At 36.7% G+C, this 17,964-nt stretch overlaps 1 protein-coding gene across 11 annotated transcripts in view; it reads left to right on the top strand.

Annotated features, from left to right (window-relative positions):
- MCTP1 (multiple C2 and transmembrane domain containing 1) overlaps nucleotides 1-17,964 on the top strand; it is a 526,997-nt gene that overhangs the window by 366,461 nt on the left and 142,572 nt on the right. For 9 of the 11 annotated variants that reach the window (XR_006605000.1, XM_013044487.2, XM_013044489.2 and 6 more), the window contains 5 exons: nucleotides 122-224; nucleotides 1,999-2,101; nucleotides 2,448-2,549; nucleotides 2,931-3,005; nucleotides 5,040-5,159. Coding sequence is in view for 10 of the 11 variants with exons in the window: in XM_013044487.2 (XP_012899941.1) it covers nucleotides 122-224; nucleotides 1,999-2,101; nucleotides 2,448-2,549; nucleotides 2,931-3,005; nucleotides 5,040-5,159 (503 nt within the window). In the remaining variant the exon portion in view is untranslated. Of the gene's footprint in view, nucleotides 1-121; nucleotides 225-1,998; nucleotides 2,102-2,447; nucleotides 2,550-2,930; nucleotides 3,006-5,039; nucleotides 5,166-17,964 lie in introns of those variants that run through there. The other 2 variants (XM_045074455.1, XM_013044488.2) reach the window with 2 other exon arrangements.

The following is a 17,964-nucleotide window of genomic DNA, read 5'->3' on the forward strand; positions in this document are numbered from 1 at the left end:
AATTGCACGTTACTTTTCGTTTTTCATAAAAATTTTCAGGAAAGCGATGTGACCATGATCATGACACCGTGAACTCTGGGTGTGATTTATACTAAAAATGTTCCCCCTCAATCTCTTGTAGGTAAAAGTGACCCATTTTGTGTAGTTGAGCTGAACAATGATAGGCTGCTGACACATACCGTCTACAAAAATCTCAATCCCGAGTGGAACAAAATCTTCACGTTGTAAGTAATCATTACCTTGAGCTTCTTGCAAAAATGGAGCTAATAATATTTATTTTTGAGATATTTGTGTGTGTGTTTATTCTTAACTGATGAGCAGCTCTGCATCTGGCCTGCCTCTGCTAGCAACAGCAAATATCACAATTGTAATACCTTTCTGACAGTGAGACCTGGGGAAAGAGTATGCCATTTTTCTTTGTTTTCACAGTTTTGTTTTGTTTTTTTAAGCTGCGATTTTTGTATGGTTTGACGAAGGATTTTGCTCCCATTAACTGAATTGCCATACCGCTTCTTCCTTTTATACTTTCTATTGAAATTCTCCCCAACCGCATTGACACCAGGGAGGACAAAGCTCTATTTGTTTCATTGCTCAAATCAGCAAACAATCCAGTCTCGAATTCAGAGATGCTTTGGTTTTGCTTTGTTGCATTTTGGTACAATAAGAATATTAAGTATTGTCCTAGTTATCAGAACACCATTCGGGTTAATTTTCCTTTTGTTTTAAAAAAGTTTATAAATCTTTGACCACACACTATAAAAGCTGCTGTTCTACACCATAGTATCTCTTAAATTCAGAGAGAGAGAGAGAGAGAGAGTGTGTGTGTGTGTGTGTGTGTGTGTGTTTTAAACTGGGCTTTAGAAATGAACCCTGAACAAAGGAAAACTCTCCAAACAGAGTCCTTCTTAAAAGTTTTCTAACATAGTTTTATTTTTTTGTATATGAAAACTGCTAAATTCCTCATTAATGTCTTATAATGTCTCTGCTTAAGAGTGAGTAACTAATCAGATTTAATTATCTGACCAATTTATCTTTAAGGAATTCCACATTTTTATAAGAGATGAAAGCCTGGTCAGGAGACTTGCACTCCTAAGAAGGTTGTTGAGAGTGTTTTTCTCTGGAATGCATAATTGAATGAATAGGTTTGATTATTATCAAAGCCATTAATTGATTGTGCCCCGATAAAGCCTCTTCTCACATGTGGTTGCAGTCTTTCAGTAATGAATATATTCATTTTTTTTGTTTTCTCTTAATTCATGTTTTCTTGGTAAACAGTTTGATCAAAGAATAAATGCTGCCAGCAATTGGGGTTTATTTTTCCAGAAACAAAAATGAAGAGCTCACACAGTTGTTTATTAACATACGTTGTCTTTGGAACATAATGGGACACTATTTAATTTCTAAACCCTGGGGTGGTACAATAGCTATCAATGTTACATTTTCTCCATTTTGTTTTCTGTATTGGTTAATTTTTACCATAAATCTACCAGAAATAAGTCAATGTTTTGGTAAGAACTGTAAACAAGGTAGATGTCCTACTATTACAAACAACAACAACAAAAATTGTATGAAATACACTGTGACTCTTGCTGATATCAAATTTGGTGGAGTTTTACAGGGGGTTAAGAGGAGGTAGGAATTATTGTGATAATAATGAGAGGGAAAAGTCTCAAAAACGTCAGTGCTACTCATTGATTTTTTTTTACACTAATTCTGTGCCCATCCAGATGGAAAATTATATTTCATTAAAAAATTATAACTTGAAATTACAAAAGTGTTCAAAGTTCCAGATAATAGAACCATCACTGTAGTCTACAAAGGTGCATTATGGGAAATTCTGTCAGATACCAAGCTACCTTGTATATGTGTATATGCAAATAGCATACATAAAAACACATACGCACAAAATCAGCTGGAGCCATCTAAATTTTCAAAAGCATTTTTGTTCTTGTCCCCCACTGATGAAGTCTTTTCTTCTTACATATATTTATTATGCAGCAACATTAAAGATATCCATTCAGTTCTTGAAGTGACAGTTTATGATGAAGATCGGGATCGAAGTGCTGACTTTCTGGGCAAAGTTGCTATACCATTGCTGTCTGTAAGTTTTATTCACCTGACACACTGCTCTGTGTTGCTTTTGCTCAAGGAAAAAAAAAAAAAAAAAAAAAAAAAAAACCCTCAGCTCTGTATCTGTCATTTCTCAACCAAGGTCTGTAATAAGAACACTAAAAATTTTAACATACTCAATTCACGGCCATGTTGAATCCCATGATAGTTAATTTTTCCTGACAGACTTGATCCTGGTAATGAACAGGTACTTGTCAGAATTGCCACAGTTGTTTTGGGTTCTCTGTCAGTTTCAGCAGCCGGGGGTCAAAGGTCACCGAGGGAGTGTATTCAGTAGAGACCGCGAGACAGACGGCTGTCATGTCCTTTTCCCGCAGATTCAAAATGGTGAACAGAAAGCCTACGTCTTGAAAAACAAGCAGCTGACAGGGCCAACAAAGGGGGTCATCTATCTTGAAATAGATGTGATTTTTAATGCTGTAAGTCTTAACTTTGGCTTTTTTGTACTGCTAAAGAGTTCAGTTTCATGAAAGCTTTTGTTCCTGATTTGTAGAGAATTTCTGTCATTCCTCATTTTCTCTAAACCTTGATGTATCCTGGAGAATACGCTTCTGCCACTGGCTGGCACAGCCACACTTTCTGTTATAGTTGGCGGCTGCCACTGCGGCTGTGCCGCGGCCGCTGCCTGCCGGCGTAAGAAATGGAAGCGCGTGCATGTGCCACTGTATACATTTATATTTTATGAGCACAGCAGCCAGGACTTTGAAACTTTAGAAATTATTGCAAATTGAACTGCGTGAAAAAACTTGTAAACATTTGTAATATATGAATCCATAACAGACACATATGTTGATGTATAGGTGAAAGCCAGCTTACGAACATTAATACCCAAAGAACAGAAGTACATTGAAGAGGAAAACAGACTCTCTAAACAGGTAAAAAGCAAGGCAAGATTAATCCCTCTGGGAAGACCTGATTATATCTGTAAAAACATCTAGGTAAATTCCAATAAACTTTGGAAGTGTGGAGGGGGGAAGACTAGGGGGTTTTGATCATCTACTTATGGGAAATGGCTCTTTCTTTCTTTTCTTTTCTTTTTTCTTTCTCTCTCTCTTCCCTTCCTTTCCGTAAGAGATCAAACAAGGACAATACCATACTAATAAATTGGATGGGGGTGGTCAGAATGGAGAGGGGATACTGTAGGCGTTGCGTAGAATGGATATGTATTCATGCATTAGCCAAAGAATGATCATTTTGAACATAAAATACTGTCTGATTGCCATGGAATGTGTAAATGAGAACACCAAAGGCTGAGGTTCAAATAAATGTCCAGACCACCCACAGGTATGATGCAGGTGTGTGTAAATCGAGCCCTGGGTAATGCTCTTCCCTCTAATCCACAAGAGAGGGGGCTCCATCTTTTAAGGGAAACCTTCCTGTTAATTAGATTTGGACTATGGACTTTTAGAAGTGAACTTTTATTGGCACTTTCAGCTAAGAAAATGGAAAATCAGCACATCTGATTTTTCTGTCATGACGACATTTTAAGTAAGGTTCTATATCTCGTAATTAGACTGAGATTTAAATTAGGTTTGATATCAAGTTAAGAAAGGGTGCTAAGCTACCTCCTTAAAAAGATGTTTACTTCCAATTAACGCAGCTAAAATAGAATGTTTTTGCTATGGTTATAAAGTTTACAGAACTCATTTGTGTGTGTTAAAATATTTAACAATTTTCTGTGCTATTAGAAGACTAAAATTAGTTTTGTTTTTAATCTAATCAATTCACCATAAACAGTGGGATCTTTGGTTGTTTAAAGACAGTGCATGAATTACAAATGTAATATCTATCTAAATAGAAATACAGATTATATTTTTTTCACAATTATAGATAAAAGTAATAAAAGTAGTTCTAAAAGGAAGGTGATCAAGGGAGGAAGCAAAGAAGGGAACAATAGGGTGACTCTTTTCGTGAAAGAATTTCAATTTTAACAACTTGTTAAAACTGGTATGCCTGTCCATGCATCTATATTTATACACACACATATAAGTATTTTTTCCAAATGACCTCAGGAGGCTTTACATAACTACTTCTTTAAAATACCACACCAGTATTGAAGTGTATTTGGCATTAGAAAATTATTAACCTGCAGACATAATATTCTAATTATTAACAGAACTGTAGATCATTTTCTGTACCATCATCTAGTATAGGCGCTATTCTTTTTATAGTTGTAGTCACGTCCTGTTTTAAATGTTGGATTTAGATGCTATCAGTTCTCATGTACCTTTTTAATGAAAGATTTTGTAAAGCAATTGGATACCATAAAATTTTTTCTAATTCCAAAATTATGAAAAAGCAATGACAAAATATAGGTTAAATTTATTGTGGAAAAGAGAGAGAGGAAGAAAGAGAGTCTGAGGAACAGACCAAGAGACAGAGACTGAAAAACTGATAATAAATAAGGGATATTCTTACAAAAATGGTGAAAATTTTGTTTTCTGTAATAAAGCAATACTTGACAGGTTTTTCTCCAGATGTGAAATTAAAACATTTCCCGTTATCATTTCACTATGAAATACCTTGAAGTTAAAAAGCATTTAAAGAATCTTAAAATCACAATGAGATTGAAGAGTTAGAAAATGTATTAAAGGTTCACAGTATATAAATGTTTTTAATCTATCAGAGGTTTTTTTTTCCTTTTGAACAAAGGTAGCCCAACCCACATAATAATATTATTTAAAGAAAACATATTTCGCTAAGAAATTGCTCCTATAATTCAGTTCTTTCTACTCTCTCCAGACATACTTCTATTCCTTTAACTCGTGAGTCAAATTGTTTGGTACACTCTTACAACTTTATTAACTTTCTGAATCCTTTTTAAATCACACTAAGCTTGAAGAATTTTGTACCATATCTGATGGTTTTTGGTCTTGCAAATTTTGATAATATTTTCATCTTCCTTACAGCTGCTACTAAGAAACTTTATCAGAATGAAGCGCTGTGTCATGGTGCTCGTAAACGCTGCGTACTTCGTTAATAGTTGCTTTGACTGGGACTCACCCCCAAGGAGCCTCGCTGCTTTTGTGGTATGATAATTCTTTATTACTTACATTGTTATTCATTAAATTCAGTAATCATAGCTGCATGTTTCTGTGGCTATAGTAACAGTTATGTGCATGTGGCCATTTTAAAACTCCTATTTTAAGACTTGACTGGACAGATTTGCCGTGGGCAGGAACCTGATGGATCGTTCAAGGTCCGAGTCCAAGAATACACATCCCCCCCCTCCCCCGCCATACTTCCGGAAGGCAAGATATCTCAGCCAATATATACTTTTCTCCGTGACAGTTAAAAAGGAAAATTTTACATATTGCATAATTCCAAATCCCAATAACAGAGCCAAGAAAAGTCCTTCGTGTTAAAAAAAATTAATAATCTTGACCACCCTCATTTTAATTTTATTGTTCTACAGATTTTTTTCCCCTCAACATAGGAAAATCGTTGGCAGTAGGATGTTGGTTGGTAATGTAAATTTACGTGAGTCAATTGGAAGTGGATGTGACCTATTTAAGAGACGTTTTATTGTTTCTGAGATTTTCAGTTTTTAAAAAGGCACAAGTGAGAATTTGATAGATCCGAATAGTCCTCTAACAATGCTCATCTTGTGGCCTTTTACTTTGGTTATTTAAAAACTGCTGATAGGACCAACTTGCAGAGCTCGAAAATCTGAGAGAATACTTTCCTCTAAGCTTTAGCTGGGATTTTCTGCTCTCACATGAGTTTTGCTTATTCAGGATTTCAGTCTGAAGTTTAAGTGGAGTCCTTCTTTCGAAATCCTTTCTTTTATTGTCATATTTGTTAGAATATGAGTACCTTATGCTTTCTTACAGTTTCCAGGTTAGCAGAATATGACTTTATTATGGGGCCTTAATTATAGTAACAAATCAACATTTTAGTATTACCATTCAAATGAGCGTATGCACATCTGTTTAGCACTCTGAGGTCTGTCCTCCTTCTCGGGCCTTGTATGGGACTTTCATTAATGTCTGAGCACATGGAACAAAGAGTGAGCATGTCCCTTTGTGTTGTAAGTTACCAGAAAGTTAGGCAGCCATTCTCCCATAGACGTGGTGTTGTCTCTTTAAAGAAAGCGACGGCCATCATTAAGATTTAGAAAAGAAAATCTGCCTCTTTCAATATTCTTTTATTTCGTGCCTTCATAAAATAAATACATTGAAGTACAGTTAAGAAAACTTTATTATGATTTTTCACTATCATAGGGGCACCTTGATGTTAATGGAGAAAAATGATACTGAGTTTCTGTGCGTATTTTATGCCATTACTTCCAGGTTCCATGGGGCCTTGTAACAGACGCAGTAATAGTCTCCTGAAAATGCCCTGATGCCATCTTTGATTCACTCTTTCCAAAGTCATTCCCCACAACAGTTGGCAAAATTTGAAAACAGAGAAATCTCTGTAATTATGTCATTTGTTCAGGAACATTCATTTCAAATGCTCTAATATGACAGTGTGTTGTGTAAGTCTTCATAAACTCCCTCTGGCTTCTCGAGGTCACTTGAAATGAATTCAAGATGGCAGACATTTTCCCCCGATTTTCTTCTGATTAAAAAAAAAAAAATCAGACACTGAAAGTCCGAGAAACTTCGGTCCAGTTATCTGATAATACCTGAGTGGTTTCACAGTAAGGGAATCAAAGTTCACCGGGGAGGGAAGATGATAATATCATCTATCAACAGCCTTGGTCGTACAAAACACAAACTGAACCAAGATGCTTGCGAAAGAGAAGGGGAGGCCAGCGCGAAGGTAGGAAAGGGGCCTGCAGAGACTGGCAGTGAGAAAAGACGCCTCACAAGCTGCATGTGAATGTGCAGTAAGAGTACTTTCGAGAAGAAACGGTAGTATTAACAGTTTCATTGAGTAGGAGCACCGAATCAGGCTCTACTGAATGTGATTGGAATCACGAATGGCAGAACTGGACTGCGTTTATCTAGACCTGAGCTGGGCATTCCATGAGAAAGGGGAACTGCCTTTTTCACCCTGGTACTCCAGTATCACCTGCAGAGTATCTAGCACTTGGCAGGCTCCCAATATAAATGGCTATCTGAATCAGTAGGCCAGCCAGTAACCAGCGATGGGTCTGAAAATTTTTTCTAAAGTGGAGAAAGTCTTCTTGAATGATAAGGCTTTGCTCTAGTAGAGCTGGTTATTAAATGATGATAGGCACAGATTAATGCTCTACAGCAATTTTCCCTAGACCTTCAATTAAATTATAATGAATTGAATCCTCTAAATAATAATATAATAATCCTCTATATAATAACAACTCATATACAATAATATGTTATATATGCTAGATATGTTATATGTGTCATATATAAAACAACTCATATGTAGTAATACAATCCTCTATATAATAACAACTAACATATAATAATATGTTATATATATAACAACAAATATATATGTAATCTATATAATATAATAATCCTCTATATAATAACAACAACAACTCATACTTGCTGAGCATTTATGTGCCAGGAAATTGTTCTAGAGACGCTAAAACATGAAAGTGCTTTTCATGCATAAATGAATCTAATATTCCCTACTAACCTAATTATAAGAGAGATACTATTATTTTCCCGATATACAGAGGAAAAAACTGAGGCACAGAAAAGAACCTTGACCAAAGCACATAACAGATATTATTTTCTCTCCAAAGGAGCTTTTAAAATATACACCTTGTAATCTAAGTATCATAACAATTCAGGGAAAAAAAAAAAAAACTGTTGTAGGATTTTGCTGCTTCTTACAGATATGAAATGATGTATTTAAAAATGAAATGTTTCAAAGATCTCATTGCATAACTGGAGCCTTTTTAGGCCAGTTTATTGAAAAGAACTGCTTTCCATTAAGAGAGGAGTATAAGCAGCACCCCATTGTTACAAACATATTGTTCCCATCATTCCCTGTTGATGGATCTCGGGTCTATTATTATAATATTGGTTCCACTTGGCCCACTTTTTCATAAATGCAGCTGCTTCACGGAGCACACGCATTTGTACCATTATGTGGCTTGGTTTTAGGCCCAGATCAGTAAACTTTATAATGTTTAAGTGCCTTTTTTTCCCCCATTTCGTTTTTCTTTTTCTTTGCTAATTTTCTATCCAAAAATAAATGTAGAATAATGAAATCAAAATGGAAAAACAATCATTTTTTTTTTTGTCCCCGTGTCCATTAAAGTGGAAAGCGTTAAGAAATGCAGGGTTAACGCTGCTCCAGCCTCTCTGGCACTGCCTATGTGTTCTGGGGAAGAGGCAGAGCCGGCCGCCGAGATTAGAAGCTGCAGTCGGCCTGGGAGGTGAGAGATAAATAGAGGCGAGCATGTTCCTGGGAATGTCCTTGTTATTGTGTGCTGTGAATTAGGTTTTTAAATTTTACTATGAATATTGTATGCCTAAGAGCACACACAGACATGCGTGGCGCGGAAGGCCCTGCTCATCTTTCGGAATCATCTATTGTAGATGTGGAAATGTCTCCTAAATTGGGTCTAATTTTCATCAGGCTCTTGACCAGACATTTGTGTTCTCGTGGATGTCAGTGGGTGCAACGCAGAAAAAAAACCAGAGTGCACACTCTCTTTCTCTTCAGTACTGTCATTTCTCACTGTAATGAGCACAAAAATAATTGGACAACTGAGCTATCAGTAAAAGGACACACTTCAGTGTGTGTCAGAGAATTATTTTACAGGACAAACTTTAATCTTTAAATGTGATTGTAGATAATTTGTGGTACCATCTGTCCATTTGGAATTGTTTTAGCCTTTTCTGTCGTTGTACAGTGAGTGCCGCTGTGTTTAACAGTAACATTTGATATTTTACACATTTAATTTCTGTTCTGCTGTGTGGTCCTTAGGGAATGGAACGCTAGTGCTACATGAGAGAGACAAAGTATTGATCAGTTAACATTTCAGCTACATTTATGTATGTCGCAAAATTAATGAAAATGCCAGACAAAAATGTCAGAGTGCACAAAAAGGTAGAATTTAAATTTGGTAGTTTAATGAAAAGTTTAAGATGTGCATTATCAAAAATGTCCCCTTGCCTTTAAAGTACAATTCCTAACAGAATAACTACGGGGAGACACATATTTTACTTAGAGAAACAATGAACATGAATTATGAAGGGATGTCAACCCCTCAGAGAACCTTGTGTTCCAGAACGGGCATGTTTGAATGCCTAACTGTTACTCATAAAATACATTTGTTTCTGTTCATATCTGGAAGGCAACTGGCTTTCCACCCTCTCTACTGACCAGCCCATGAGGCAGGCTTCCTACGGAGCCTCTCCCCCCACCTGGGTTTGCCTTGGTATCCCGGTGTTCCTTTTGTGTCAAAACTGAGAATTCCCTTTCCAGCAATTCATCCAGGCCACTCTGGTTCATTACTCGTTCCTTTCTGGGTCCCTTTCAAAACGCCTGGTTTTCCTTTGCTTCCAGATAATTTGTGTTTCACCTTCATTCAATCCCCATTTTAGTAAAGGATCACACTCGGGACAACAGCTACTCTCAGAAAAGCTGGGCCATTATTCAGGAAAAGAGAAAAAAACAGAGATGATGTATGCAAGGAATGACATGAGGCAGCTCTGTGTAGCCAAATGATTAAAAAAAAAAAAATGGAGGAAACATCAGCAAGGGAGGAAGAACTGAACTTGCACAGGCATTGGGAATATAATACAACGATCTGAGGACAATAGGCTCGCGAGGATACCGTATCGAGTATTTTCTGTGGAGAAAGCCTGCTGCTATCAAACAACATATGGATTTTTCTAAAAGTTATTACAAACAATAAGGACATTTTCAGTGGCCTTCACGTTCAAGGACTAAAAAAGGGGATGTTGCTTAAGAAGAAATATCAATGTGAAAACAAAAGCCTATCTACATCGGCATGTAGTTGTAGTCTCAGCATTCATGTTAGTAAGCAGTGTGGGGAGTATTGTACTGTACTGGACATAGGGAAGGTAACTTTAAGATTCCAACAGAAATTTCTGTTTTCCTCTTTTAAGAGACACCAGTAATACCACACCAACAAAATTACACTCCGAGTCTGTGGCAGTTTTCAAATGATTTTTATAGAAGCCTTTGTTGTTGTTGTTGCTACAATTATTTTTTTAGTGCTAAGCAGAAAAATTGGAAATGTTCCAGGCATAATTGTTGTTATTTTCCCTGCAACAACAAAAACAGAAGGACCCTCGAAAATCAAAGAAACAAGCACTAAAGCAAAATGATCTATAACTCATGGTCCTATCCTTGCATTCTCTCATTTTCCTAAAATTATGTAAATCAGACTCCTTTTGTCCGCCCTTCTTCATTTATGCTTTCCTCTGAAAACACTTATTAAGTTTACTAAACAATACTTCCCGTCTAATTATACGAAGCTTAAAGGTACATTAAACATTTCCTTTACGAATGTGTGAAGAAAGAAGGAAGCCTATTTGGAATTTTGCTGATTTACAAGATTGTATACCTCCAAAATGACCTAAAATTCCTTCTACAGGGTCCAAGACTATTGAAACTTAAAGACTTCAGTACCACAACTTCCTTTTCAGTAAACAGATTGTGTGTCCAGTTCATATGGATATACTGACACATTAAGCTGATACTCAAACTCTACATCTTTCCCCCAAATTTATCTGAATTCCAAGGAAGAAAAGAAATTTTCAAAAAAAAAAAATTTCAAGCATTGGCTTATACAAAATTGGGTTTTCTTACATGGTACCTTTCACAAAGCACTGCATATAAATTTTGGCAATTGCATAAAAGCCCCTCAAGAACCACAATTTAGAAGTGGGTTGAGTTTTAGGATTGATCACAGTTAGCTAAACATCAACCTCGAATCTTAGGAAATGTAGAAAATCAGGTATTAATGGAACGAAACATTTTGACTAGATTTCTCTCATCCTTCTTGAGGAGTGATGCTCTAGCTTAGTTGATAGGTCTATTTAAATGTGTAGTTTTTTGTTTCATATTTGAGCTGTTCCATCTACAAAGGCAGCACCTCCTCAAATCAGTGCATCATTCTTTCTAAATGGTGCCAACACCCTTTTTTTGTTGTCTGTTTTCATAGATGTCAGCAAAATGGCCTCCCTATCTTTGGAGGGAGATAATCACCTAAGACACAGAGTCTACTACTCTCTGAAAAGCTTATTCCTTTGAAATTTCATTGTCTGTTTACAAAGAGAAGAATGTAATTCTTACAGCATGCCACACACACATTTTCTCTTATCTCTAGTCTCCTTCTTTTGTCCCAGAAGGTAAGAAGTAGTAAAATGCTGTCATCTGGGACATATTCTTCTATGGATGGTTTGGGGAAAATTAAAACTATTTCACTTTTGCTCAAGTGGAGTGCTATTGCACTATTTTATAATCAAACATAAACTGCAGATATCACGAACATAACTGTGATACCTTACTGAAATCAGGAATTAGCCTTCTGGTGAATCGTCATGGTTTGTGTAACGAACGCTGGGGTAGTCAGGGACACCAGGAGCTCAGTGCGGTCTCCTCCTGGCTGTTGACCCACTTCGCCACAAACATTACTTCTGAGGTATTTTCAGGCTCAGATCTTAATAAGAACCTTTACAAATATGCAGCTTGGTCCAGATTTTATAACTGAGTTGACTTAAGGATCAAAAATTATAAAACAATGAAATCATGGTCTGTCCTCAGATTCCTAAACCAGTGTTTTTGTCCTCTGAAGAGTTTTCTACCCTCCGGCTTCAATTTTAAATTGTTTGTGACAAAAGAGCAAGCCACGTTGTGTTGTGAAATATTATCATGTAAAGTGTTTTTGCAAAGAAAAACATTTAAATGAAGGAGATAATTATATAATTTATTTCACTAAGATTTTATAAAGTAAGTAATAACTCCTCTGAAAGATTGTAAATTTTCACAGAAATGGGGTCATTAAAATACTTCTGTCAGTACGTTTACTCTGCACATATTTTCATGCCCCCTTGTATCAGGTAAATATTAAGAAATAGGTGTAGAATGCTTTCTTTGGTTCCATTTTTCTATTTTGACCAGTCATGAAGATATACCTTAGAATTATGAATGTATTAAGAATTAATTGGCCTATGTTAATAAAAATGTTTAAAAAAGAAAAAAGAGTTAATTTGCCAAGGGAGAAGCCAACCTGAAATGTTGTTAAGAAAGTTGTTTCTGGTTGCTTTTGTTGTTGTTGTTGTCGTTGTTGTTGTTGTGGCTCCTTCTCTTGCCCTCATTTTATGACGTTGACTGTTACAGTCAGAATTGGTTATACACCTAGTAGCCAGACTTGCCATTAACAGTTCTGGGAGTTACGACTCCACATTGTGCCTTCTCCTTTGCTATGACTACAGAGGTCCAACACTCAGCAAGGGGAAACATCAGCAATCAGTAAGAGGAAAGATGAAGGAGTAACCAATTCTCATGTTCACGCCAGTCATCAGCTATAGGCTCAACAGGACGTAATGAAGAGAAAATCAGGGCAAAGCTAACAAGCAAGAAAAGATGGAAATTATATTGAAGTGTCAGTAGATATTTGGGTGAAAATGAAAGGCAACCTTGATTTTAAGAATGCAAAAGAAATGTTAGAGATAAAACTTGGTTTTTATTTTATCTTAAGTCAGTATTTCTCAGTGGGTTTCCCCTCCCCCCATATTCAACCCCTTAAGAGGAAAATTTTTGTTAAATGAGAGAAAATAAATGCTAAGGAATAAGATTTTCTCAGGGAATATTGGGTTTTGGAAGGTCACAAGTCATTGTAGTACCTAATTTTTTAAAAATTCTCCCCTATGAACCAATTTTTGTCCCCCTGGGTACCATATTGTCCCCTCACTGAGAATGCATGCTTGTAAATGAGGTTTAATGTGAGGTTAACTATGTTTTATTTTTGTGCTTTTGGTAGTGAAGTCTAGTTTGAATTTTCTGTAGTTTGCATGCAATAGGAATTATTCCCATAGGTAATCAGGCTAGAGAAAGATAATTTGTGATCTCTACACAAACTTATTGACTACATTAGAGTCCAATTGAAGAAAGGATTTTGTTTGGCTTTATAGAGATTAACGAATTGCATCTTTCCCTTAAGAAAACCCATATGAGAGTTTTCTTCTCTATACCAATTCCAAAGGTGTATTGTTGCGGTTCACTGAAATGGAGAAGTGGGGTGAACATTAATTCTCGCCTAAGTAATATAACCTCCATCATTATGAGGGTTTGATGGGTTTTGTCTATACATTGCACTGTATTTATGACTAGTAGATAATCTTTATATTCTTAAATGAATATCATTATATCAGAGATATAAAAGCATACTTCGTTAGGCTTGATTACCTATTAGATCTTTATTGGAAGGGAAGGAAGAAGGTTGAGGAATAGGAAAGTCATTTAAAACAGTGAAGATACAGATTTTACTGGCTATTTTGCATGTCAAGTTGTCTAATTCCCCATTGGAATCAAAAAACTTTTACTATTACAATTTATCAACAATATATAAATATATGATGTTTTATGTTCCACTTAGCTCTGCACAAATTATTCTAGGGTACTTTCCATTGTTAGCATTCTATACATTTCTTGCCAAGCAGACTTCAGGCAATGCTTACATGTTTGAAAAAAGAAGTCTATCATTCAGTTTTGTCATAAAACGTTGGTGAAGTAAATATTACTTTCCTTAGTCAGTTAAATAAATCTTTTAGATTTAACTTAAAATAATAGATTGTTGGGCGCCTGGGTGGCTCCGTCAGTTAAGCGTCTGCCTTCAACCCAGGTCATGATTTCAGGGTCCTGGGATCAAGTCCTGAATCAGGCTCCCTGCTCAGTGGGGATCCTGCTTTTGCCCTCTCCGTTTGCCTCTCCCCTGCTCGTGCCCTCTCTCTCAAATAAATAAATAAAATCTTCAAAAAAACTTTTTAAATAAAATAATAGATCGACAGTGTTAAAAGTAGTCCATTAATTATCCACAACTTAATATACTGAGGTTGTATGAAGGAGGTGTTACATTTTGGAGTAATATTAGTAAAGTGGTGGCTGCTACTCAGAGAAAATTAATTTATAAATGTGGAAGTTCAGATACCAGCATTCTCTTTTCTTGGCCAGGTGGCAATATTGGACATTTTTGTGGTTGTGTTTAAATTATTTAAAATAGTTTGATTTTTCATGGTAAGAGCGTCTAGGGTGGCTCAGCCAGGAGGCTGGTGTTTATAAAGGAAACCTGTAACCTAGGTTCTACTAGCTTCTCCGGCAGTGTCCTATTTCTTTTCTTTTTTTTTTTTTAATTCTCAGTATATGAGACTCCTACCCCAATTTCTAAGTCTTAAATCTATTGCTGTGTAGTTAAAACTAAATATTTTTCCAATAGTGTCCTGACCTTCAAATAAGATATAAAAGTCTGCTTTCTAAGACACTTGCTTAGACTTTAGAAGACATTTCTCCACAGGAGCAATGTCATAAATAACGACACAGAGCCACTAACAAAACCTATCAATCCCTTGATGGAGTTCTAGCTGTAGAGTAGACCCATTGCATGCAGGAAGTAGGTTTGGTGCCATCACGGCTTGGTGCTCAGGATGCCAGCAACCCACCTATCCTCGTCCTGACGTCAGCATGGAGCACCTGCTTCATGGCAAAGACAGGGGCCTACAAAGGTGAAGAGTGTATGGGCTTTGGAGGATGCTGAGGAAGTCACAGAATGTTACAGTTGGAAGGGAGCTTGGAGACCATTTTACAGTAAAGGAGATGAAAGTGCTCTAATGCGAAGGGACTTACTGAGATACTAACTCTCCTTCTCTTGCCGTGGCTGGGAGTGGATGTTTCAAAGACTGCAACATTGAAAAGATAAGACGGTCCAGCTCTCTGCCCAATGGGAGCCTGCTTCTTTTCTCTCCCTCTGCCTGTCATTTCCTCTGTTTGTGCTCTCTCTTTCTGGCAAATAAATAAATAAAATCTTAAATAAATAAATAAATAAAAAGAAAAAGAAAAGATAAGAGGGGCAGAAAGAGAAAGAGCGAAAGATAGAAATATCTACCTCACTGTCCTGAAGTTTATGTGTCAGTTGTCCTGAATTAAGGAACGCCAAGTGTCGGACATTGTCCTGTAGAATTCCAAGAGTAAGAAATTGGACTTCTAATCCTTGGTATTTCCTGTTAAGTCGTATGTGGATCTAAGAGGGTTGGCATTGCCTATTGGAAAGAGTTAACTTGCTTGCACTTTGCTTAGCATTCTTCCTGAGGTTAGTAAGTGTGCATCTTATGTTTTAATGAACTTTTCTGTTAGTCAAGGTCACATCACACTATCACGCTCCAGCCCACTGCTGAGATGAGTGTCTGGTAATACAGAACCCTTGAAGGGTTTGCTCTGTGTCTAAGTGGGGTACATTTTAGACGAGTAATGTCATTTGGCCTCCAAGTAGTAAAACTACTTATTCCCAAAAGTCGATGTAGACTCATTAAGAATATATTTTCCAGGTTCCAAACATATATTTTCCCTGAGTTACTTAAACAGTTTAAACTATCTCTATTGATTCATATTGATTTAACGGTAGCTAAGATGAAGATGTCCATGGCCTAAATGTTCATTAGACTAAATAAATGTCAGGAAGAAAGTGTACGTATTTTAAGTTTTCTGGAAAAATTGGTGATCCAGCTTCACCGTATTGCTCTCCTTCCAAATGTCCTTCAGAAGTCTGTAACTCAAAGTTTTTCTAGCTATACTTGAGCAACCTAGTGGAATAGTCTATCCTTTTACAAAGCAGTAGAAGTACTAAAATAATAATTTGGGCTTATGTTGAGATACCCTTAGATTTTGTAGGGTGTTGCCGCCTTCGTTATATAAATTCTGTGCTGTATGCTTGGTGCACCAATTTATTGCTATTAAGGCTATTGGAGTAAAGAGAGCAAATTAAATCCCCTGTATGAAATACAAGGGCCTGTGGATCATTTAGGCTTGAATGCTGCACACGATCGTAGCACGGGTTTGGTTTCTGCGAGCGATGTTGTGTTTCTGAATTTGTATCAGTCCTGAAAACTGATATAACTTAAAATTACTGTTTGAAAATATCTCCTCCCGAATCGAAGAAAGAGAAATAAATCACCAGAAAAACCATCTCGTCAGTGTTGGCTGGAAAAACGTGTGCCTCTCTGTCCAAAAATATTCAATAATATTTAGGCATGGTCGGTAATACTGGGGTGCTATTTCTTATTGAGTAGAATGTTTAACCTAAGTTTAAGGAACTGGGAAATAAAATAGATTATAAACTGAAAAATGCCATTTGTCAGTATTTTTAATCCATTACTAGAACCAGTGACAGGAAATAAATCCAGGCAGTTCTGCCCGAGATGCATTTCAGTTGCCATTAACAGATCTTCCCCGTTTTCATGCACACTCAATAAAGCTGTGTTGAATGACTGACTCCGATGACTTCAGCGGCAAAACTCGAAGTTAAAGCTGTAATATTGTCACAGAAGCCCCCAACAGTAGTATCAGATGAAGCTGAGAATAAATGTAGTATATCAGGCATCATAAAAGAGTGAACGTGGGATACATTTATGCCCTCCTCTATCTACTAGGAGATTCATACATAAGATTCACACTCATTATTCTCGTCATCTTAATGAGATCAGTGTGGGAACATTTCTCTCCTTTTCCTCTTGACTGTCAGAAATGGGACACTCCATTATTTCTTCTTCCTCTCTCTACTTTAAGGGACGAGTTATATTTTCTTGGACGGCCAGAAATGTTCACCGGTTACAGCAGACAGCCGCAGTGTATCGCATGGAAATGCTTAAGGACTTGAGGTAGAAACCGCAGCCGAAGTCTCTCTCGCGCTCTCCCTCGTCCTCTCCTTTTCACTCCTGCGTGGGCTTTTATTTTCTTTCAGATTTTTATCCTCTGCCCTGTTTCCCAAGAAGTTGGCTCGGAAAAGAGAGGAAAAGATAATTTCTCTGTGAGGAAGAACATAGGGTACCTGAGTATTACCTCTGATTTCCATCGCCCTTCTCATTGGGTCTATTGCCTTAATTAATTTTGTGCCCAGCCTTCTTAAACCAGTTCTGAACGCCCTTGGTTCCCATGTCCAAGCCAGACGGTATGTCCGGCCTTGAACGGGAAGAGGTAAAATGGGCAAGGGACCAACTTCTAATGCATCTTATCCTCACATAAATTTTCAGATCTGTCAAGAAACAGTCACTATTTATAACTGAAGTTGCTAGGACAGATTTTTATCATGTTTTTAGATCACAGATTCCCTTCATCCTTAGGGACAAGACAGCAGGAACTTACAGAAATATTGTTTAAGCTCTCCGGGCTATTGATTATTAATTTATACTGTAGCCACACCGTTTGGGGTGCCGCTTTCCTTTAGAGAAGCTCGTGTGTGAGAGGATTCCCTTTAACATGATTGAAGAATTTTAAATAGGCATTTTTAATATTTGCTGCCCTCTTAATATAACTTGTTTAATGCACCACTGTTAGCACAGGGATTATGAGCTAATAAAAATGTCATAGTATTAGCGAATAAAACACTATGTAATTTTCCCCAGGTAATGATTAACAGCATAAGGCTATATTAACAATACTCTTAGTGTACAGTCCCTAAATGTATTTGATCCTCATCTTTTAGAAAGTAATTTTATACTGAAATTCAGTAATAAAATATTTGAAGGATTTAGTTAAGCTAGTGAATGTAAACTTCTCAGGTACATGAATCTTTCGGATGATTTGTATTAAACTGCAATGTAAAATATCACTCTGTTTTAAAGTCAACCCGAAAGTTTTAAATGTTAGTTTAACATTCACCTTATTGGGATTCATAAAGAGCTTATGTATCTCATCACGCCA

The sequence above is a fragment of the Mustela putorius genome, unplaced genomic scaffold, assembly GCF_011764305.1.
Source record: "Mustela putorius furo isolate JIRA1106 unplaced genomic scaffold, ASM1176430v1.1 tig00537350_pilon_pilon_pilon, whole genome shotgun sequence".
In the NCBI taxonomy this organism is placed as follows: domain Eukaryota; kingdom Metazoa; phylum Chordata; class Mammalia; order Carnivora; family Mustelidae; genus Mustela; species Mustela putorius.